At 38.3% G+C, this 24,389-nt stretch overlaps 1 protein-coding gene across 2 annotated transcripts in view; it reads right to left on the bottom strand.

Annotated features, from left to right (window-relative positions):
• Positions 1–24,389, bottom strand: part of PRMT8 (protein arginine methyltransferase 8) — a 160,729-nt gene that overhangs the window by 25,873 nt on the left and 110,467 nt on the right. For both annotated transcript variants that reach the window (XM_056799128.1, XM_056799126.1), the window contains exons 5-7: positions 20,191–20,333; positions 19,294–19,381; positions 7,135–7,250 (exon numbers count right to left, since the gene is read on the bottom strand). In XM_056799128.1, coding sequence (XP_056655106.1) covers positions 7,135–7,250; positions 19,294–19,381; positions 20,191–20,333 — 347 coding nt within the window. The remainder of the gene's footprint in view (positions 1–7,134; positions 7,251–19,293; positions 19,382–20,190; positions 20,334–24,389) is intronic.

The raw sequence follows: 24,389 nt of genomic DNA, 5'->3' as shown, positions 1-24,389 counted from the left end.
TGTGATACTCCTCAACTAAAAAAAAATGAGGGCACTGAACTGAAGCTGGTGGATGCCTAAATTCAAATCCAGCCTCAAGCACTTTTTAGCTCTGTAACCCCAATGTGTAATTGAACGTCTATCTCTCCCTACCTAATGATCTGTAAAAAATGGAGATAATGTTAGCACCTAACTCCCAGGGTTGTTGCTAAAATGCTGGACTTAGAATCAGGAAGACATTAATTTAAATTTGACCTCAAATTACTAGCTGGGTGATCCTGACGAAGTCACATAATTGATGTTTGCCTCGGTTTCCTCAACTGAAAAACATAGATAATTAATAGTACCTACCTCACAGGAAGTTTGTGAGGATCATGAGATAAATGCTTATTTCTTCCTTCCTTTCTTCCTATTCAGTTCTTGTCTTTTATATCAGAAATACTTAAAACTCCTCTATTGCATTTAAAATCCATTAATTTCCCTGTAAGATTCAAGGTATTTTATTTTTGGTTGTCAGTGTATATCATTTGCCTTTGGGGGATATTGTATACCAAGATCTCCTCTAGTCATTCTTAAAGGCTGCCAGATTTTGTGTGATCCAGATGCTTGGCACTTGAACTGTTTCTTTTTTGATGTTTGCAGAATTTTTTTCTTTATTGTAGGAACTCTGAATTTTGGCTGTGACATTCCTGGAACTTTTCCTTTTTAAGACAAAGAGTGAAGGAGACAAGAAGTCACTGTGGTATGTGGAAAGTATGCTGAACTTGGCTCTACAAGACCTGAGTTAAAAATTATGGCTTTGCTATTGATTAGTTGAGAATCCTCAAGTAAATAATTTCCTTCCTTTAGTCTTAGGCTCTTCATCTATAAAATGTTGGTGTAAAAGCATATAGTCTTTCAAGTTCCATCCAGTTTCATCATTCTAAAAATCTATGAAATAATAGCTACTCATTTCAAGATTAAGGTACCAATCATTTCTCTGGAAAACTCCATCTTCTCTCAAATCTGAGCAGTTTACCCTGTCTTTACATAAAAGGAGACATGACCCGGAAAGGCTCCAGATCTTTCTAGATCTTGCTCATTTCCTGGTCTTGGCCAGAGAACTAATCAGTTCTCTGTCATCTGCCAAGTATCTGGCGCAGGGGTCACTTTTAATAATGGGTTCTGGATAGAAATTGAAAGGGGGAAAGGAATCACCACAACAAAGATGAATGTGGGGAATCAGGAGACGAGCACAAATCAGAGAGAGAAATGGCTGAGCAGCCCTCCAGCAGGTAAAGAGTGACAAGAACAAAGGAGACTTTGACCTTCAGAGACCGGGTATTGAGTGGCTTCTCATTAGGGAAGGCCCTTCCTAGATCAGAAAGTCACAGGGAGCTGTCCTGACCTACTCTAAGTTGACCCATTAAAAATGAACCCAAGCAGGGGGAAAACAAAGGTTCTAAAAGCGGTGGGGGGAAAAAAGGATAGGATTTTCAGCTCCAACTGGGAAATGAGGAAGTAATAGATATAACAATTTCAGCAGGAAGGAGATGAAAATCAATCTTGCATGAGGAGCAAATATAATTGAAAGACTTTACAATGTACCATTCTTTTTAGTTGAATGATGCTCACCAACCATTTGCCAGCTCTAGTAAAAGTAGGACAAAAACTTACAAGGGTCTTATAACACAGCAGGAGAGATTTATGTTAGGCATAAGGAAGAACTTCCCACCTTTCAAGTTTGTTAAATATTCAAAACTGGCAACTGAAGGATCTGTGGACTTTCTATTCCTGGAACTTTTTTAAGAATAAACCAGCAATACTCCCAAAGAGATCAGAGAAAGAGAAAGAGTTACTATGTGCACAAAAATATTTAAAGTAGCTCTTTTGTGGTGGCCAAGAATTGGAACCTGAGAAAGAGCACATTGACTGGAGAATGGCTGAACAAATTATGGCATTTGAATCTAACAGAACAATACTATATAATGGGAAATGAAAAAGAGGGTCCTTTCAGAGGAATCTGGGAAGACTTAGAGGACTGATAATGGAGAGTGAAGTGAGCAAAAGCAGGGAAATAATTTATACTCTAAATAATGACAATTTTGAATGACTTAAGAACCCTCATCAACTATTATCCCAAAGGCAAAGGACAAATACTGAAAAATTCTAGCTATAACTTGACAGAGAGGCTATAGACCCATGCTGCAGAATGAGCCACATTTTTTAACATAGATAATATGGGAGTTTGTTTTGACTATGTAAATTTGTAAAGCGATTAGTCAGTGCACATAGTAGGGCACTATAAGAAGTACTGATTCCTTTCTCCCTCTCTCTCTTCCTCATGTTCAATCAATTGCCATTTAAAAAATAAATTCTTAGTTCATCACTTCATAGATTTAGAGTTTGAAGGAACATTAGAAACCATCTAGAATAATCTCTTCATTTTAAATATGAGGAATCTGAGTTTCAGGGTATTATGATGACTAGGTGCCTGGCAGCTAAGTGGCACAGCCAAAAGAGCACTTGGCAATGACTCAGGATGACTCTGGGTTCAAATTTGTGCTCAGATACCAGACATATAACCCTGAGAAACTCCCTTAACTTCTGTTTGCCTCAGTTTCCTCAGCTATAATATGATACTAACAATAGCACCTAGCTCTCAGGGATGTATGTGTAAGATGGTATTTACAGAGCACTTTGCTAACCTTTGAGTGCTAGCTATAATCATGACTTGCTCAAGGTTACAGTTACAGAAGTTCTAAGTAAGAGAGTTGGGACTCTTGAAACTCCAGTTTCCTCTCTTCTCCTTCCCCTCCAGAACTCATGATCACTTCTCACTTGTCCAAACCATGGTAACTGGTCTCTGCCTCCAGTTGCTTTCCTCTTTAACAGATGCTAATGGAGAGCTCTGGCTGAAACTCCTATATGACCCAAGTCATTTCCTCTCCGGCCTCCTTCCTTTTCCTTAGTCTAGAAAAGGAAGGGGTTGAAATGGCTGGCAGCTAAGACCATTTTTGACTTTCCAACCTATGACCCTTCTTGGAAATTCAAAGATCCATGGCTCCAACTCCTTCCCCAAAGCCAAACTCCTTTGACTCCTGGCCCACCTTCTCCAGGACCTTCTCTGGCTTCCCTGAGAATGTAGAGACTGCCCCAAGGGCAGCTCCCAGATAACTTGGTGCTCCATCAACATAAATTAAGCAGAATGGTCTTGGCCTTTCTTAGCCTCCACCAAGTAATATTACAAATGGATGTGTCCCAGCATGTCTGGTCAAAACACAGACTTAATTATAGTAAAGGTTAATGCACCAAACACATTAATAGCATGAAAATAGCAATTAAGGGTGTGAGTAAGGACAAATATTTTCCTAGCCGAGGAACAAGACAAGAAGCTACTTAGCACATTAGTGACAGCTGAACAGGAGGTCACTGATGGTTTCAAACCTCTCAACAAAGCAGCTGATCACTATCCTGGCTTCCTAGAGAAAGAAAAAATCCATAGAGAAAAAAAATAGTGACAGGGAGGGATAAGGAGAGAAAGGAAAGGAAGGACTTCCTTGTTGTTTTCGAGTCTTATAACTTAATAATAATAGTTTTGGAGGTTTGGGGGTAATGCCTTTGAAATCTCTTTCATTTTTTCATTAAAGTTGGACTATTCCTTGGATATTCCTGTGTGAGTTCACCCACTTCAGTGTAACTGAATGAGATCTTTTCCTACTGTCTGCCTCAGATGATGGAAGTAAGCTCTGGATAGTTGAATTCATTGGATTTGGGGATCAAAGACCTGAGTTCTAATTCTGGCTCTGCTACTTACTACAAGTGTTATCTTGGGCAAGTCCCTTAACCAACCTGGGCCTCAGTTTTTTCATCTTTAAAATAGGAAGGAGAGGGTTAGAGTTGGACTAGATGACCTGAAAGGTCCCTTTCAACTCTAAATATCCAATCTTATTATGTCTATGATTTGCATGCCCTGAGAGGTCCCATGCCAAATTAGAAAGATTAATTGGATTTGGAGTTAAAAGACCTGTGTTTGAAACTTGACTCTGTTACTTAATCCAGGTAACTACTCTTTCTCAACTCATAAAAAAGAGGTTGAATTAGATCATCTCTAAGAGCCCTGCCAGCCCTAAAATCCTATGATGGTGCATGGGTCAGTTTCTTAGGTTACCAGTCCAGGAAGATGCTGACCTTTCCTCTGTAAGCTGCCAAGGTCTGTTACTGCTGAGCCACCAGAGGTATCATAGAGTTCCCCTCCATAAGACTCTTGGGGTCTTTGTTTCTGTTTTGATTGACAAAACTCTATTGTTTTGAAGGTTTTAAAAAACATTTCTATTGTGATTTATACATGTTCATCCACTGATTAGTTTTGTTTTTATACAGATTATAAAATCATTAATTTTGATCAAGGAAAGGACCTTCCCTTGCTTTATAGATCAAGAAAGTGAGGTTCAGATTAGTTAAGAGACTTGCCCAAAGTCAGGTAGGAAATAGCAAAGTCAGGATCAAAACCTATCTCTTTAGATGCCAATTCAGTGTTCTTTGTACTTACTACATTGTCTATTTAAATGGAAGAGCCTCATCACAGTTTAGAGGAGATCCAAGTTTTTCTAAGACTGTGCCAATGGGACACAAGTCCCAGAAAATCCTACCAAGCACTGAATACAGTCCCAGGGGTGGATTGTGTGTCTATTGTCCAAGTATGAGCCTTGCTACAATTGGAGTGTACCACCACCATTTTGATACCCTCTGCAACACATGACATGCATTCATGAAGAAAAGGAAAACATTGGGCTTGCATACATGGAGAGAACATATAAGTAGAGAAGTTTCAAGTTATTATGGCTAATTTAGTAAAAAAAAAGACATGGCTTGGATATAGAAATTCTGTGTTTGAGTTTTCTCACTTACTAGGCCTTTAGGTAATTCACTAAAATGGCTTTAAGTCTAGATTGTCTCATGTGTAAAATTGTGATAATGACATTTGCACTACTTACCTCATAGGGACTTCAACTGGTTTTACTATTTTATACTGATTTGAACTAGTTTAAACTGGTTTGTACTGTTTTGAACTAGTTTTGACTGATTTATACTTACTTGAACTCACTTATGCTGGTTTTAATTGATTTTAAGTGTTTTTTTTGGGGGGGGGTGACCTGGTTTTGACTGGTTTGAACTAGTTTTTACTGGTTTTTGAATGGTTTGAACTGTTTTTATAGGTACAAACTTATACTGGTTCAAACTGTTTTTAACTGGTTTATACTGGTTTTGAGTGGTTTGGCTTGAACTAGTTATTTTTTTATTGGTATGAATTGTTTTATACTGGTTTTGACAGGTTTTTAATGGACTATATTGATTTGAACAGTTTTTTACTGATTTATATTGGGTTTGACTACTGTGAATTGGTTTTAACTGGCTTGAATAGGTTTTTACTGACTTGAACTGGTTTTGACTGGTTTATATTGGTTTTGCCTTGTTTTGACTGATTTCTGTTGGTTTGGACTGGTTTGAACTGATTTGTACTGGTTTGTATTGGTTTGAACTGGTTTAAACTGGTTCTGACTAATTTATATTGGTTTGGATTGCTTTTTTGGTAAGGTTTATGCTGGTTTTGCCTGATTTATACTGGTTTGGACTTGTTTGAATTGTTATTGTTTTTTGACTGGTTTGAACTGGTTTTGACTGGTTGAACCTTATTAGGTTCTATTCATTTCATTTTGCATTAGTTCATGTGAGTTTCAGGATTTTTCAAAAATCATCCTGTTCATCACTTTTTACAGTATAATAGGCTTCCATAATAATCATATACTACAACTTATTTATATAGGTTTTGACTGACTTTTAATAGTTCGAACTGGTTTGCACTGGTTTTGACTATTTTAAACTTGTCTTCACTGATTTTACTGGTTTGGACTCAGAAATCACATAGTCCAAACATTGCTTAAACAAGAATCCCCCATTACAGCTTCTCTAACAACTTGTGATACAACTTTTATTTGAAGATTTCTATACAGAGGTACACTGGAGTCAGCTTCTTTTGCTCTTAGGAGCTGATTTCTTAAATTTTCAGTGTAATAATTTATGCCTCAGAAATTAGGAAACACTACAAATTAGATTTCATTTATTAATTGATTGTTTAATCTTAAGAAAGCAGGGGAGAAAATGTTAATAATACAGATTACACTTAAAAGTGTGTGGTATGTATTTTTATTTTTCACTAGAAAACCAGTTACTAAATATTTACTAATCATCTCTAGGAATGGGGATTTCACTACCCTTCTTCCTCCTCCAGGAAACCCATTGCATTTTGGAATCTTTGAATTACTGGGATGTTCTTTATTATGACAAACTGATCTCTCTCTCTCTCTCTCTCTCTCTCTCTCTCTCTCTCTCTCTCTCTCTCTCTCTCTCTCTTTCTCTCTCTGTAACTTCCTCCAACTGCTCATATTTCTGCCCTTTGAGATCAAATAAAGCAAGTGGAATCCCTCTTCCACATGATAGACCTTCCTCCCCCAGAGGTCCCAGGTCCCACCCTGCCATGATGGAGTTTGGGAGAGCAATACTGTTCACTACTTCTTTGATAGAAATGCTTCCTGGCTCATCAGTCATTAACTCCAAGGGAATCTGGAAATATATTGGGCATCTCAATGCTAGAGCAGCTATAACCCAAGGAACTCTAAGCACTGGCCACCTTTTTGTTATCATTGAGAGCCTGGGCACAACATGAATGTAAATAAATTCTGGTCAATTGTTTGAGGCATTATGCTATAGCACTGGATTTGAAATCATATGGACAAAGATCAAATCCAACTCCAGCTACTATGTAATGCTAGGCATCCTTAAAGCTCAGGTTTCTGAGTGGGTAGTGAAGTGGGTAGACCAGGTCAACTCTAAACTCTCTTTTATCTCAGTCTTATAATTCTAAAAGCCCATGAATGATCCACTCTGATTTAAGGGGTTGAGAATAACCTGAGGATTTAAGAAGCTGGGGGTCATTGGAGAGCTGAGTTCTAAACATAAGGGGTTTCTTTTTCTTCTTTCTATCTAGATGGCCCACTCAAGACCCAGCCTAGAGCCCTCTGTTCTTTGAATCAAATTTCCTTTCCAGGACTGCATAGCATAGCTGAGTCCCTAAGATAACTTTAGCCCAATCAGGACATCTGTGAGTTTCCAGACCTTTATTAAACAGGCATTGGTCACCACTTGCTTTGGGTCGACAATGTCTACCAAGGGTTCTCTCATGGCGACGTCCCGGATACAGGTCATGTCAAAGCCGTACACGTTCTCCCACCCTGTTGGAGCAGAAAGAGGTATCAGAGGTCAGGTAGACTAGCAGCACAATTGGGAGTTTGACTTAATTTTCCTGACTAGTCAAAAGTGTAAGTAGAATATGTTGCTACTATAGGTGATCCAGAGAAGATATGGAGTTTCCTATTTTAATTGGTAGTCAACAAGCATTTATTAGTCATATACTATATGCCAGGCACTATGCTATGAACAGACTGAGAAACCAAAAGGTTAGAGTATTTGAGGGAACACTAATATGTACATCTAGGTTATTAAAATGAAGGCAGGTGTTAGGGTAGAGGAGAAGATTGTGAGCCACCCACTGAAAAGAGAAAGAGAACGTCTTTGGGATCAGTAAACAGTAGCCTCTGGGATCTGGAGTGGGCAATATATTTGGATAGCATGAACCTCAAAGGAGGAGAGGTTGATCAATGATGGCAGTAGTAGAACAATATGAAAAAAGCAATGGGGAAATGGAATCGCTAAGAGAAAGTATATAGAGAGAAGGCAGCCCAGGACAGAACTTTTGCTGCTACCCACATGAAAGGTGTTGATGAATAGATGCTGATCGAATAACAGACTGAGAAGTTATGTATACATATTATAGATGTATAGAATATATACATAGAATATATGTAGAAAGGGAATCTGGAGAGACCACTGTCACAGAAACCAATGGAGGAGACTGTATCCAGAAGGAAGGAGCAGTTCACAATGTGAAAAGTTATACAGAGGTTAAACTAGATGAAGACAGAGAAAATTAAACTTAGAAAGTATGAAGTCATTTTTTGGTAATCTTGAGAAAACGATTTCATTTGAGTGGTGGGTCCAGAAGCCAGATTGCAAGGGGTTGCAAAGAGAGTGGGAGGTGAAGAAATGAAAGCAGCAATTTTAGATGACTTTTTTTTTAAGTTTGGCAATGAAAAGAGGAAACAATATATTATGACAATCTGAAGAAATTATGGGCCCAAGTGAAGGTTATTTTAAGGGTGGAGACCTAAAATATTTTTAGGGAGCAGATGACTATGGATCAAAAACTAGCAAATAAGGAGAAATTGAAGATGTGTGAATGAGTGTATGTGTGCAAGACAGATAGACAGAGAAAAACAGAGTAGGAGGGAGGGAGGGGGGAGAGAGACAGACAGACAGAGAGAGAGAGAGAGAGAGAGAGAGAGAGAGAGAGAGAGAGAGAGCAAGACTGAGAGAAGGAATAATATGGGAAGGCCCCAAAGAATATCCAAAGGACATGGGATCAAGGGTACAAGTAGTGATATTGCCCTTGATGAGGACCACCTCTCTTCTTGAGGCTAGAACAAACAAAAGAAAATAGGAAGTGATCTAGAGGGGTTTTAAGATGTATATCAGGAAAGAAAAGAGAGATTCACAGTAAAGGAGAGAAGTCCTCTCCTTAAAGTAAAGGGAGAAAGGATAGAGAGCTTAAGAAAAGATGAAATCTGGAAAAGCAACAGAAGGAAATATATTAGAAAGAGTTGTCATGAAACAGTGACAGTCCAGTTTAGAGTAGATAAATGATTTTATTGTGGACCTATCTGGCACAGTTTTGTGAGTTCCTCTTCATTGGAATCCAGCATTATAATACTAAACTTGAGTTTTTACAAAGTGTGAATAGCAATTGGAGAAGACTCCAAGGAATTCAAGTGAAAAGGACAAAGTATAGTCAACTAGTTAACAGGGTTAACACTGAAAAAAAGAAAGTAAGGCAAGAGTAGAAGGCAGATGGCCCAGGAGGGGAGCGAAAGGGAGAACAATTAGAAATAAATATCAAGAGAAAGGTTTCATCTTAGATTAAGTCTCATCTTCTTTCAAAAAGCCTTTCCCATTCTCCCCGGCTAGTCCCATCACTCCATTGATTATCTCCAATTTATCCTCTATATATCTTGTCTATATGTGACTTTTGACATTTTGCTTCCCCCATTAGGCTGTGAACTTCTGTCTTTTGCCTTTTTTTTTTAATTTTTATTTGGTCATTTCCAAACACTATTCATTGGAAACAAAGATCATTTTCTTTTCTTCCCTCCCCACTCCCACCACCTCTCCCATAGCCCACACGATTCCATTGGGTATCACATGTGTTCTTGATTCGAACCCATTTCCCTGTTGTTGGTATTTGCATTAGAGTGTTCATTTAGAGTCTCCTCAGTCATATCCCCTCCACCCCTGTATTCAAGCAGTTGCTTTTCATCGGTGTTTTTACTCCCACAGTTTATCCTCTGCTTGTGGATAGTGTTTTTTAGATCCCTGCAGATTGTTCAGGGGCATTGCATTGCCACTAATGGAGAAGTCCATTACCTTTGATTGTACCACAATGTATCAGTCTCTGTGTACAATGCTCTCCTGGTTCTGCTCCTTTCGCACTGCATCACTTCCTGTCTTTCGCCTTTTTTAAGGCAAATTCTTACAGCATTTAATATATGTAAATTGACTAACTTAATTAACTGTGAAAGAGGAAGAAATAGAAATTTGTAAAAGAGATTATATAAGGACATGAGAAGGTTACAAACTAAGAAAGGAATTTTAGAACTTTGGGCCATGGAGGGAACACAATTATGAAATTGGAAAAGCATGATGAATTGAAGTATAAGGAATGATGAACAGGATGATTTCAGAAACAGCTAGAAAGACCTACATGAACTGATGCAGAGTGAAATATGCAGAACCAGGAGAACATTGCACACAGGAGAACATTATAACTGCAATATTGTGGAATAATCAAATGTGATAGAATTTGCTACTAAAAGCAATACAGTGATCCAGAACATTTCTGAGGGACTTATGACAAAGAATGCTATCCACATCCAGAGAAAGAACTGTTGAGTAAGAATGCAGATAAAAACATATGATTTATCATTTGTTTATTTGGGTATATGTTTTGGGGTTTGGGTTTTATAAGATTATTCACTTACAAAAATGAATAATATAGAAATATCCTTTGCATAATAATAAATGTATAAACCAGAAAAAAAAGCATGATGAGATTATGGATAAGCAAAGAGAAGTGAAATAGAGGTCTTGGGATCTGAGATCAATGAACCAAGAAGCCAGAGTTTTCAAGAGAGCATAAGCATGTATATGATTGAATCGCTAGGTCACATTCTTCTTCTTCTGCAAAAAAATACCCCTACCTAGAATGATCCACCACCACCCTGTCCCCACTCATCTTCAGTCTCTCCCTATCAGTTCTTTTCTTGTTGATTTTAAACACAACCATGTATATCTCATCCTTTTCTAAAAATTCCTTTTAGATCACCATTAAAGTTATTATGCTCTATCTCCTTTCTACTTGTCAGCCAAACCCCTAGAAAAAGATGTTAGTTCTTACTGCCTCCACTTCCTTTCTTCTCATTATTTTCTACTCTGTCTTCTAGCTACCAACTTTGTCACTCAATCTCTTAAATTCCAAATCTAATGACCTTTTATTAACCTGTATGTATATATGCCATCTCCATTTCCCAGATCAATATCTAATATACCTTTCAAGAGGTATATTAGCAGGGCAGCAACGTGGCTCAGTGGATGGAGAGCCAAGACTAAAGAGAAGAGGTCCTGGGTTCAAATGTGACCTCAAAGTCTTCCTAAATATGGGGCAAGACACTTAATCCCTTACCTGTAGCTTCCAAATTTCTTCTAAATCTAAATTGACAGTATCAGAAGTTTGAGTTCCCAGATTCACAGAATTTCTAAGACTTTTAGTAGACATCTGCTTTCAGACTACATAGGACCTTGGGCCATGGGAAGGAAAGAAATGAATAAAGAGTAGGATAGAATTTTATAGTCTTGCACAGGGTATGCCTTGTCAGTAGAATTTCTTTTTTCAATTTTTTTTTCAGGAGAGAAACAAGAGGTTGGAGAGGAAGACCAGATGTTTGTTATAGTGCCATAAGCCTTTGGTGCTCAGTGGGTTGAATGAGACACCATGCAGAAAAGAGACTGCAGTCCATTGAGCAGGCTGATTAAGCTGAAGTCAGCTTTATTTCAAAATTAGGAGAGAAATCTAAAAGCAAAGGAGGTTCCCAAACTCCTCACCTGCCAGGAAAATCCATTTTCTCCCCTGGTCAGAAGCAGGAAGACAGGTTGCTGTGATGTGGCCTATTTCTCCATGGTCAATATTTTCATAATATATATGTATATCACAAATTCTCCTAAGATCCCTTATTCTTTCCTGAATCTTCATTCTCTTAGTAAGCAGTTTCCCTGTCAACTTAACTTCTGAGAAAGGGAATTGAAATGCCTTGTTCTATCAGCCTACCTCCTTAATTTAATTTTTTTAAAATTCCTTCCTTAGCTGAGTCTTGAGCCTACTGAAAATTGTTTATCATCCTTACCAAGTTTCACAACTTCTGATACAGAACTTTATATAAATCTCCACTGATGACAGAAACTAGGTTTTCTTTGTTGTTTTTAAAAATCCTTAAAAAAAACAAACCCTTACTTTCTGTCTTAGAATCAATACTAAGCATTAGTTCTAAGGCAGAAGAAGAGGCAAGAACTGAACAATTGGAGTCATGACTTTCCCAGTGTCACATAACTAGAATTGTTGCAGGTCACATTTGAACCCAGCACCTCCTATCTCCAGGCCTGATCTCTCTATCCACTGAGCCACTTGGCTGCCCCTAGAAACTAGTTTTGAGAAAAGCTTTAATCTTATCATCATTCCTTTTGTGGCTCCTTCTTTTCACTCACAGGCACTACAGTCAAGGGTTCAGATCCCAGTCCATCTACACTTCTCATCCTACTTTACTCTTGCTTATATCCTTTCATAAATCCTTCCACCCACCATGCAGAAGTCATTCCTTTAGGTTCTTGTTGACTTCTTTTTCTTAGTTCTTGGTATGACCAAAAGTTCTTTTCCAATTGTACATTTCCTATACACTATTTTTTTTCTGTTTTAAAATTAATACCGTGTATCAGTTCCAAGGCAAAAGAGTGGCAAGGGATAGGCAATGAGATTTAAGGGACTTGCCCAGGGTCACACATCTAGGGGTATCCGAGGCTAGATTTGAACCAAAAAACTTCCCTTCTCTAAGTCTGGCTCTCAATCTATCCAGCTACCTATCTTGCCCCATCACCTCATATGCTATTTTTTATGTCATGTGTTGCCTTTAGGTCATCACTGACAACACATTCCAGCTTATTTTCATCTACTATATGTACCTTGTGTTTAGAGGTGTGCTGAGGCCAGCTCCTCTAGACTCATAAGAGCTAAGTTTTCAGAGTAAGCATTTATACCTTAGAAACCAAAAAATGGTATAAATCAGGATTTAATTTATTATTTTGTTATTTGTCTAGTTGATGAAAATGTTAATAATACAATATAAAACTCATAAGGCTGTCATGTGGGGGGCAGATAGGTCCTGGTTCAAATCTGGCCTGAAATAGTTCCTAGCTCTATAACCCTGGGCAAATTATTTAACCTACCTTGTCTATTTATCACTTTTCTACCTTGAACCAATGCACAGTATTGATTCTAAGACAGAAGGCAAATGTTTTAAAAATAAAATTTTAAATTAAAATTTTAAGTGTGTCATGTATGCATTTTTTCAGAGCCAAACATTTATTAGTATACCCCTGCTTGTATGGTCCTTTGCCAATGAATGTTAAATATAATTTTCAATTCTTCTAAGATCTTTTATCTCACTTTTGAGTTTGTGAGTGATTGTAGCTTTAAAAATCCTACTCCTTATAATCATCCCTCTCCGATGAACCTTTTTAGACTTAGGTTTATTTGTGGAAAACAGGTACACAGTCCCATACTTGAAGCTTTGCCATCTGGGTAGGAGCTGCTAGAGTTTGTGCTTTACCATCATAGCCTTTGAAAGCCCAAAGTCATCTCCAAGCCACATGAAGATATCAAAGGAGGACTTGAGTAGAGGTCTGTTTCCAAAATAGCAATTAGAGAGAAATCACAACTGATTTTGTGGCAGAGATCCTGGAATAAGGATACCATGTTGAAAAGCTGATTCATTCAAGAGAATTCATTTAAATTTGTTTGTATAACTGATGCAATTTTCAAGAAGAGATTGAATGAGCCACATGGTCCATGCCCCCGAGCTGCTTTTTGGGTTGCTAACTCCTGATCCTAAACTATATAAACTGAAGTTCAGTATGATTTCTCTTTACCCATCATCTTCCATATGAACTGACAAATATCCATCAACCCAATCCTTTCTAAAATCCTCTCAAGATCCATCTCAGCTATCACCTCCTTGATGAACCTGGGTCAGCCTAGTTTCCATCCTCTGATTACACAGATCTCTGTATTTCTTTTAGGCACTTACATGAACTTCCTATTTATCCTGTATCCAGCTTTCATGTCTGTATTTGCTTGGAGGTGGTCTCTACCATTAGATTGTAAGCTCCTTGAGGGTAGGGACTGTCTTTTGCCTCTTTATGTGTCCTCAGCACTTAGATCAGTGTTTGGCACATAATAGGTACTTAATGAATGGTTATTGATTGATATGATCATTTGTATTGTCATTTGTGTCTACCACATTATTCAGCCTCATCCCAGGCTAGATTATATGCTGCTTAAGGTCTGGGATCCAGTCTGTTTTCTTTCTGTATCATTCTTGATCCACACATAACCTTGCACATAATCACCATGATTCATTTTTTTGTGAAGTGAAATTCATTAGACTGAATTTGCCTTGAAACCCATTGAAAGTGATTTATTATAGAATTATATGCTCAATGTGGCATGTACTCAGTAAATATTTGATGAATGAATGAATGAATGAACAACACATCAAAATGATTGTCTTACAGCACTGTCACCTACAACACAAACTCCTCTCCACCCAAAGCTCTAACAATGGCTTTGAAGTGAGACACCAGTGTCATTTGCTTTTATATATTGGGTCAATATTTATTATTCAACTGCTTATGTATTTTCCTATTTCACCATGTCTGTCTTAGAGTTAATCACTACCTATGTGACCTTAGGCAAGTCCCTTCACCTCAACTTCCTCTTCTGCAAAATAAGGAGACTAAATTAGAAAAAAAAAAACTCAAAACTTTAAGGTCTGCACTAGTTCTAAAATCCTATGAGGTCAATGTCCCCAGTGACACATTTGCTCTGTAGAATAGCCTTTTGCCAGCAGTGTCCTTTGCCAGGAGGCATGATGTGGCAAGGGAAGGAATAATGGATTTGGAATCAAAAGATCTGGGTTCAAATTCCAACTCCAATATTTATTAACTACTTCAGAGTGGGCAACCAAATAACCCTTTAGTAATTTTCTCATACCAACCTAGTGAGGCAAATAGGACGAGTATCTCCATATCATAGGTGAGGAAATTGAGATTGCACAAGTTTAACTAACTTGCTCAGAGTCATAGAGCTAGTAAGTGGCAGAGGGACTCTAACCTGGCTTGGTGGATGCCACAAGGCAATCTGCCATACATCAGTGATCTATAGGATACATGTCATGCAGGGGTCTGAGAAATGGGGAGAGTATGAGCGGAGTTTCCATGGGTTACTTGATACACATACAAGAGTTCCCCTGGAGTTTCAATGGGTTCTATGATGCATACACAAACCAGGGGTTTCTAGGGGGTATACACACAAACATGACCTGGATGGAGACAGGAGAGAAGGGAGGGGAAGTGTGGTTAGGAACCTTCTGCGTTATGTCCCCAGAGCTTTTCCTAGAAGTGGACTCTAAGACCAGTGCTCATTTCATGTCATCAGAGTTACAAATGGTTGGTATTCAGGCTATTTGTGAGGTGAAGCCAGATTGATACTTCTATTTGACTCAGAATTTCATACCTGTTTCTACATAGCTAGCCATGGAAAATAAAGAACTGACTTCAAAGCTATGACCTGGGCTCAAGACTCATCTCTGATTCATAATGACTGTGTGACTCTGGACAAGTCATTTGACCTTTCAATATTCCATAGAGTTCACGATGACTATATGTTGTAGGGAGAATGCCATCATATATGAGTAGAAGGAGCTTCCTCACTCAGAAGCTCCTTACATCAATGAAATCACATATCCAGGCCCTATTCCTCAGCTCAGAAGTGAATTTCAGTCATTTTCCATGGTTCAATTACAAGTAGCTGAGTCCTTTGTCCCAGGGAAATATCTAGGCAAACCTTACTTTATAATTTTATTTTAAAAAGGAGAAAGCAGCACTTCCCTGTGCTTTACAAAAAACATACACCTTACCCATTAGAACCTCCATTTCAGACCCTTACTCAGACAGAGTAAGGTCTAAAACTTCACCCAAGGTGATGGCGATCGTGATGCAGAAGAAGATCCAAAAGAGAGATGTGGAGAGTCTCAGACGTTCAATAAGAGAGTTAAAATAGCTCAGGATTCCATATCAGGAGTTCAAGATATTCTAGCCTCTCTTCTTAAAAAGCCAGGGATTTTCACTGCTGGGTCTATAAAGGGGACACTATCGAATCCCCGCAGCAGGCAACGTGAAAATCAATCATTCTATCAGTAAGCATTATTAAGCACCTACTACATGTCAGGAATTATGTTGGGAACTGGGGATAAAAGGCCACAAGTTAAATAATTATTGCCTTTAAGGAGTTTAAATTCAATTTGGGGAAACAGCAAATACATATATAAATAAGCAAACAGTATATATAAAATAATTTTGAGCAGGGAGGCACTAGCATATGCACAGATTAGGAATTTTGCCATGTAGAACGTGGAGCTAGAGCTGATCTTTGAAGCAAGAGAAGGATTATAAGGGACAGAAGTGAAGAGGAAGCATATTCCATTCATGGAGGACTGAGAGGTTATACAAAAGCCTGGAAGAGTTAGTTAAGGCCAGTTTGAGGAAAATACATATATTATTAGAAATTGATATGTAATAAGTCTGGAAAGGTATTCGGGAGCCAAACTATGAAGGATGTTGAATAACAAAGGAGTTTATATTTTGTTCAAGTGGTATTAAGAAGCCATTGAAACTATGTGTCTAAAGATTGCAGTAGACAAGTATCTCCACAGAGTATTTGCCAAGCACCTAAGTCATATAGTATCTCACAAAAGATAGTATACGGCCCAGCCATATGCAAGGAATTTGGGGATGCTATGGATTTTTTTTAAAGAAAGATCTTTCATCTTAGAATCAATACTGTGTATTGGTTCCAAGGCAGAATAGCGGTGAGGGCTAGGCAATGGGGGGTAAGTGACTTGCCCAAGATCAATGTAGTTAGGAAGTGCTAAGGCCATATGTGAACCCAGGACCTACCATCTCTAACCCTGGCTCTTAATCCACTGATCCACCCAGCTGCCCCTAAAGCTATAGACTTTTGCAGAATTTTGTGGCTACTCCTGGAAGTTTAAAAAGAACTATTCTTAACATCTTGAAATTTCACAGTCATATCACTCATGAATAAATGGTTGAGAAGAACCAAAAATAGAAAGGCAAAAAGAATCAACCTAGCCTGAATTCTCTGCCCTTAGTTGACAGTCTTTGAGACTAGAAATGTAAAACAGGCCTAGAAGGACACATTTTCCAGTATTGGTTTTTATAGTTTTTATTCTGAATTTAAACTCCAATAAAGAGCATTTTCATACACAGTAGACTACAAAAAGGGAATTTTATATGAAACCATGAATTTCCATTTCACACTGCTTGCTTAAGATGTTCCTTTCAAAGCTGTCCTACTTCTTTCTTTTCTCTTCTGTGTATTTTTAAAGGCAAAATCATTCGATTTTTGATGTCATTATTATTAAATTGGAGTTAAGCATATGGCCCTTATATATAATGTTACCAGAAATGATATCATAGATTTCATTCTATACCTGAAAATGTTTGGGCTTATTGATCTGTATTTTAGAGCTCTGAAAGATGGCAAAGTTATGAAGACTCACCACCAGTATATGTCACTTGGTTAAAAGATTAGAAAGAGGGGATATCAATTAAGAATAAATATCTCAAAAAGAAAGAAAATAGATTTGATGCTAGAATTTACTGTCAGGAACCCTAACCAGAGGTAGAATGCTACTAGGAAACATTAGTGTCTAAGGAAAACATAAGAAAACTGAGTGATGGAGCATTCTTTCCAGTAGTTGAAAGACTGGCTAATCTGTTTGCCATAGAATGGTCCTGGAGAATAGTTGGGTCCCTACTGTACTCACAGGAGACAAACTCCCTGATAACCAAGAATACAGGAGTAATAGAAAAATTGAAGAAGCTGGTTCCATGAAGGTTCTATCCACTAGAGACAGATGGATAACAAGTGAGTGATGATGCATATGAAAAGTCTTTTTAAATCAGTCTACATCTCAGAATATAAGACCTTATCTAGAGAGAGAAGAAACTTCAGAGAGTCCAATCCTTTCATTTTACATATAAGGAAATTGAGGCTGAGGAAGGTTAAATGATAATCTACCTGCAGTGGATTTGGAGAATGTGAATACAGACAATGCTCTAGGTCACATGCCAAGATTATTGTGATACTGAATGGTGAATAATGATGCACTACATATTTATATGTCACCTATTTATTTCATTTACTATGTATAACTTTGCTATGGATTATTATTTATTTCCTCTTTTGATATGACCATGTTGGCCTTTAGCATACCCTATATTTGCACATCTGGTACAATTTAGAGGGATGACTTTTTATTTTTATTTGAGGGCAGTCATAATGACACCTATATTTCCCAATGTCCTATGCAAAATGCACAACCTGCCCAATCAGAATCTACATTTTATATGGAGCACAAAGTCCAAGAATTTAGCTTCATGGCAAGTGACCAAGATTTTGAGTGATCATAGGCCACTGTGGCAGTTTCCAGGTGTGTTGTCACAGGGAAGAGACAGGGAAAGAAAGAAGAAAAGTGGAACTATGCCAGGGAAAGGGAAGGGTCACAGAGCTAACTAAAGGGGGGCAGATTGTGATTTAGTTATGAACGGGAAGCCAGCAGAGCTGTCAAGATATTGCATTTCCCCCCCAGATGCATATGAGAATCTGGATAAAGGGTATTATACTAGAGAAGCAGAGAATGAGAATGCCATTATTCAGGGGAATGGTTACTGACACTCTTTCTAATGTTTGTTTCATTTCCTTCTCTGTTCCAATTAAATGCTCTTACTGATTCTATGATGTGATTTTTCTAGGTTTCTGTTATCCCAGTAATCATTGAATATTTAGAGCTGAATTAATTTTGTACATCCCTAGTTTCTCACTGGCATGGAGCTACATTACAAAAAAATATATACCCCATAAACTTGAACCCAAGTGCATGACAACATAATAATAGGACATACATTCATTATGCATTCAAAAATAAAGATATGCAATTTCCACTACCAAAAAATGAAGGGTCATTTTATCAGGCTTTCCCAGCCTACACAGAGCTAGTTGACATCAAGATTGTTTTAATGAGTAGAAATGAAAAAGTACACCATCTTTAAGAATTTTGCAACATCCCAGTGATATTGCTGGAATATTACAAAACAAAGCCAGAAAATCACTAGTCCAGAAATTCATTGTTAATGACTATGAGAACATTTGGGCCTTCCATCTCTGAGGATTTTTCTGTTGTCTGCTACCAAATCTCTGCTCCAATTCTTCTTGAATTCATTTTTTATCTTTTGTATCCATTCATTCATTTGCTTGTTTGTTCACAGTTATCCATTCATTCACTCACTCACTTACCCTTTTGCTTTTCATTCATTCGAGATGCATTTATTCAGATTCCAATAATGTATAAGCAACATATTTAAAAAACAACAACTCTTCAATGATTTCTCTTCCAAGTAGTAGGGAAAGCTGTTCAAATAGAGAGAGCCTGAAAGTCTTAAAGATAAGTCACTTCTCAATTTCAAATCCCTGTTAGATCCTGCCTAAAGACCAAGGAATAGACATATTAAAACCTAAACCCTTGAAGTAAAAGTGCATACTCTTTTAGCAATTCTCCACATTAATTAATGCAGTCAGTTGCTGGGAATAAGAAAGGCCATTTTCCTAGTACAAGAGGTTCTGGCCAGACCCACCAAAGCAGCTCAATAAGTAGAAAACAAACAAAAGCCCAACACTTATCCAAAAAGGTTACTTACAGTGAATTTTGAAGTCCTTGTACTGTCTGTCTTCAATTGCTACCATGTACAAAGCTGCCCGGTCTGGAAACATAAGCCCTCCAGGTTTCTGTTGATGAATTGTGGGGAAATGGATCTTGTAATCTATTCACCTGACAAAGACATCACATTTTGAACTGCACATAGAAGAACTAGACAAAGCCCCCCCATTGCCAGTGCTTCATGTTCTCCTGGTTTGTGGTGAGGACAGTGATAGCCTTCATTGGAGCTTTGGGGCACATCCCAGGTACTATCACAAGCTGGGCAGGATCCTCTTCCTCCTCATCTTTCCCACCCACAAGCCCAAAGTTTACCACATAACACTTCCTATAGAACTTTTGGAAGAGGAAACTTTGGAAAGAGTCAGGTGGAGAGCAATGGAAGAATGAAGTGGACTGCACAGATAAGGACAATGTGGGGAGGGGAAATGGGCCTTTTTCACTAGGAGAAAGCAGAGCTCAAAAGTTCTTATTAATGCTCTTCAGAATCTTAGCTTATATGTGTCTCTGGATGCTTAATATTTAATTAAAACTCAATTCTTATTGTCCTGACTTTTGTCTGAACCAAGTGAAATATTTCAATCTCATCAGAACTAGTCAGGGCTAAACATTCACGAAAATTTTCAATCTACCAAAATATTTAGACACTGCAATGGACTTCATAGGCAAAGGAGGTGGGGTTATGTCAACCTTTTTTAAAGGCTTTAGGGATAGGGGCCAAATGAGGAAACCATCAAAAAGAATTTCTGACTTGAGGAATCTAGGAAGTCTCAATGAACAGAGGTGCAAGAGGGGCTAACCTTTCTCTAGTCAAAAGACTGATGCACAGCTGTGGGTCAACCAGCAATCCAACAAGGAGGGCAACATGCAGGACACCTACCAGCCACTTGTCCCTGGCGAAGATCACTGTGTTAAGCATTGACTCATAGAAAAGACAATAACCCATCCACTCACTGATGATGATGTCTACTTTTTCCACTGGCAACTCCACCTCCTCCACTTTACCCTTAAATATGGTGATGACTGTTAGAAGTAAAAAAGAGAGGAAAAAATATTTTTAAATCCCAGAAAACTAATTGCAGGAAGTCCAATTGGTAAACTGTAAGTGCTGGCTCTCCCCCCAAAATATTTCCCTCTTTTTCTTTATGCCACATACCCCCAGTTCACCTAGATTGTTTGTTTTGGGGGAACTAATACTTTCCTGATATGTTATTCTAAATCATTGTTAGGTATCCCATAAAATTGTACAGACTAAGAGCCGGAAGGGATTTTAGAGTTTATCTGGTACAACCACTACCTGAATAAGAATTTCTCCTATAATATATGCCTGATGAACACTCACCTAGCTTTATTTGAAGATCTCCACTAAGTAAAAACCTATCACCTCCCAAGAGAGCCCATTTCACTCTTGGACAGCTAGAATTGATAATAGCCTGATAACACACTTAGAATTCAATGCTTCAGTGAGCTCCTCAATGTGAGTACTCCCTTTGCAAAAAGGGCATTCAATCCATGCCTTCTCATTCTGAACAACTCTTGCCCATGTCCTTATGTGAATAATATAAAATAAATAAGGAAAGAAAGTTGGGACCCAGACTAGTAAGAGTTCTAAGTGTAAGGCTGAGTCTTCATCTCCAGAGGGAATAGGGTACCACTGAAGAAGATCCATGAGTCTTCCCAGTGTAGGTCTCAACATTACATGGAATGTAGAAATTAAAGTTTATAGTCTAAAAATTCTTTAAAAACAAAAAGACAGTCTAAAAATTCTTTAAAAAAAAAAACGGTATTCTTTCCCCACTCCCCATCCCCTGACACTTTGTCAACACCATGGCAGAATTCAAAAAGGGTTGTTCAGGCACAAGAATGGTTGTTTTTCTTTCTTGGCCAAGTAATTCAACACTTTGTGGCCAGCCTATTGGTGAAAAGTCTTTCACTTTATCTAGGCTGGTTCTCAGAAAGCAGACATACTTGGTATGCCTTTCCAACATGGTAGAACTTACCAGACACCATACTCTGTGGATATAATCTTTGGGACCCTAAGATCAGTTCTGTGCTATGATGAATCATGAGGGAAAAGGTTAATAAAGCTTTATACAATGTGGCTTCCTTTAGGCTATAAACCATACAGAAACACAGAACAATCCAGTCTACTCTGTTACTGGGTTAATGACACAGTGTGACATTTATTCAAACTCTTATCTTATCCTTATCTTATCCCACTCTTGTTTATCATTGGATTCTTTCCCTACTTATCCACCTACAACCAGCAGAGAGAAAAAAAAAAGCAATAGAAAAAAAATCAAATTTTACAGGAATAGGGGCCACTGAGACTACACTGAATTAAGCTCTGAGAACTTTTAGAGGAACTATTATCATACTTAACAGGTCAGCCTGACCCAGAACTCACCAGCATCACTGATAAAGGGTTATCCAAATGAGGTCTAGGGATATAAATCTCTAATTAGTTTATTATATTGAAAAGAACCAACAAATATTTACAGGACTTATCCATTTATTAATTTACTTGCAGAGCTGGCTTGGTCTTACTTTTTATGAACACAATTTTTCCAAATTGTAATAACACTTAGAAAAAAATAGAATTGTAGAGCTTAATAGCTAGAATAGACCAGAAAGATCAAATAATCCACTCCCTCGTTTTTTTGGATAAGGAAACTGAGAAGGAAAGTGACTTGCTTGGAGTGGTCTGGTAAATTAGCAAAAGCTCTGGAATGAAAAGCCAAGACTTCGGAATCCAAATCCAGTGATTTTTTTCACTAAAACCATACTGATACCCTAAAAGCTTCATATAAAACTCAGAAGAGCCAGATGGAGGCATAGGGTTATGGATTGGCCTGCATTCTGTGGTAAATGCCCCTCTTGTTCTTGCATTCCCCATCCTCCTCCCTGCCCACCCCCCATCAATGATGTCCAGAACAAGGTGTTACACACAACAGACATTCTGCTGGTGTCAAGGTTAGAGCTAACCAACTGATTATTCCAACAATTGCCCAGATCACTGTGTAAATGGAAACCACTTGCAGAAAACACCAGCAATTAGGTTATTTTCATCTTTGCAGAAAGATAGAAAGAATTGATCAGTCACATGAAACTTCCTCCACTCAGCATCATGAAATCATGGATCAAGAACTAGAATTGGAATTTAAAAGCCTGGGGTTCAAATCCTGACCTTGGCACTTACTGGCTATGTGATTCTGGGCAAGTCACTTAGCCTTTCTGAGCCTCTGATTCTTTGTGTGTAAAATGAGAATAATAATCTCTGTAGAACGTTCCTCATAGGGTTGTTGTAAGTATAAAATGATCCAATGTAAAGGTGTTAAAGACATGGCCTATGTGCTAATGACCAGTACTTAATGAAAACCAAGACAATGTTAACTCACAACACTGCCAAGTGGGTTGAACCAAATTAAAATATAATTGGGAAATATGTAGCAAAATTGATCTAATGCACCTTTGCAAACCTTAACAGTGCTACATAAATATCAGTTATTACCATATCTCACCAACAATGTAATACAATACAATGTAGTCCTATAGCTGGTGTGTAGAAAATAACAGGAGCATTCTGATAAACCCTGAGACGCACAGAGCTGAAAAATAAAGGCTGTGGGGGAACATGTCAGGGGCAGGCCATCCTTATTTGATCCTCTAGCTCCCAAGCTATTTAGCCATCATCAAAATGAGTCTTTGGCACTGGCAACTGAATGCTGGACATTAGTGGTAGATTCAGCCCCCAGTGGGGTTGTGAGAATGGCATTCACTGGAACAAAAAAAAAGTGACTGTGATTGAAGGGGAAAGCGGGGCATGATTGAGTCAATGTGTGGGACTCAGGAAGTGTTATGATGTGAAAGGCATCACCAAGCTGACCTCTTATACAGTAAGTGTGGGTTATCCCAGAGGCAAGAATGCGAGGGCTAGGACAGTTTGTACTGAGCTCCAAGTACAGGGAATTGATGCCTTGAGTTATGAGAATGAGGATAATGAATCCTAAAGGGGGAAAGAAGGCTGCTAAGAGAGATCAATGCTTTAAGGTCAAGAGATTTTGTAAAGTTCTGAGTCTCAGGGTAGATACATAGCATTCCTGAAGAAACCCTAACAAACCCATCTAAATAGCAGTTCTGAGTCTCTAGCCATCCTTGCAGTGAGGAGGAAGGGGAGAGTTTGGAGGAGTGGGTCACAAATGGCTTTAGAGCTCAAGTGGATTTAAGATCAGTGTGACATCAAATGGTCCATAACAATATCACTAACTCTGTGTTAGATACAGTCATCCTTTGCCTTCCTCAGTCTCCATAAAGGGTCTGGTGACTCCAGTAAGGGAGCCAACAGGAACAGTTGTGAGACTGTCAGTTGGCCATTTGGAACTGGTGGAGCAGCTTATGAGTCTGGGCCAGAATATAGACTACTTCCCAGGTGGCAGTGCTTCAGGGGAAACAGGAGCCAATGGAAGTGTTTTTCAACAGCCAGGCTAGCCTGCAACCTAGGCAGTTGGGTGCTACTTGGCACAGACAAGCATTCCAGTGTTTTGGCATCTGAGCTATGATTGAAAAACAGGAGCCTCTAGAGGAGTAGCAATAAATACATCTTCAAGGACAAAGACTATAGTTCCTCAGAGTGAAACCAATTTGAATCAGCACACCCCAAATTTTAATAGAGGTCAAGACCCTTTGTTGGCTTGTTGGTATAGGTAATTCTCCTTTTATCTCAACTGAAGATCTCTACCATATTTCTCAAATCCAACTAATGCCTTATCTCCATCCATAAAGCTACCACACTAATTTTGACCTTTATCACCTCTACATTGGACTATTGCAATAGCCCCTTAATTAATTTCTGTACTTCTTGTCTTTTCCCTCTTCAATCTATCCTCTACATTCCTAAGACACAAGCCCGATCATATTGCTTCCCTGCTCAAAAATCTTTGAGAACTGTCTGTTGCCTTTAGGCTGAAAATACAATATCCTTAATCTGGCATATAAAGCCCTTTTTAGTCTGGGTCCAACCCAACTTTCCTGACATTTTATATTATTCCCCTTCCCACATGCCAGTAAAACTGCACCCTC

Source organism: Monodelphis domestica, chromosome 5 (genome assembly GCF_027887165.1).
Source record: "Monodelphis domestica isolate mMonDom1 chromosome 5, mMonDom1.pri, whole genome shotgun sequence".
In the NCBI taxonomy this organism is placed as follows: Eukaryota; Metazoa; Chordata; class Mammalia; order Didelphimorphia; family Didelphidae; genus Monodelphis; species Monodelphis domestica.
Note: the sequence above shows the minus strand (reverse complement) of the source record. Positions and strands in the feature narration are given on the sequence as shown.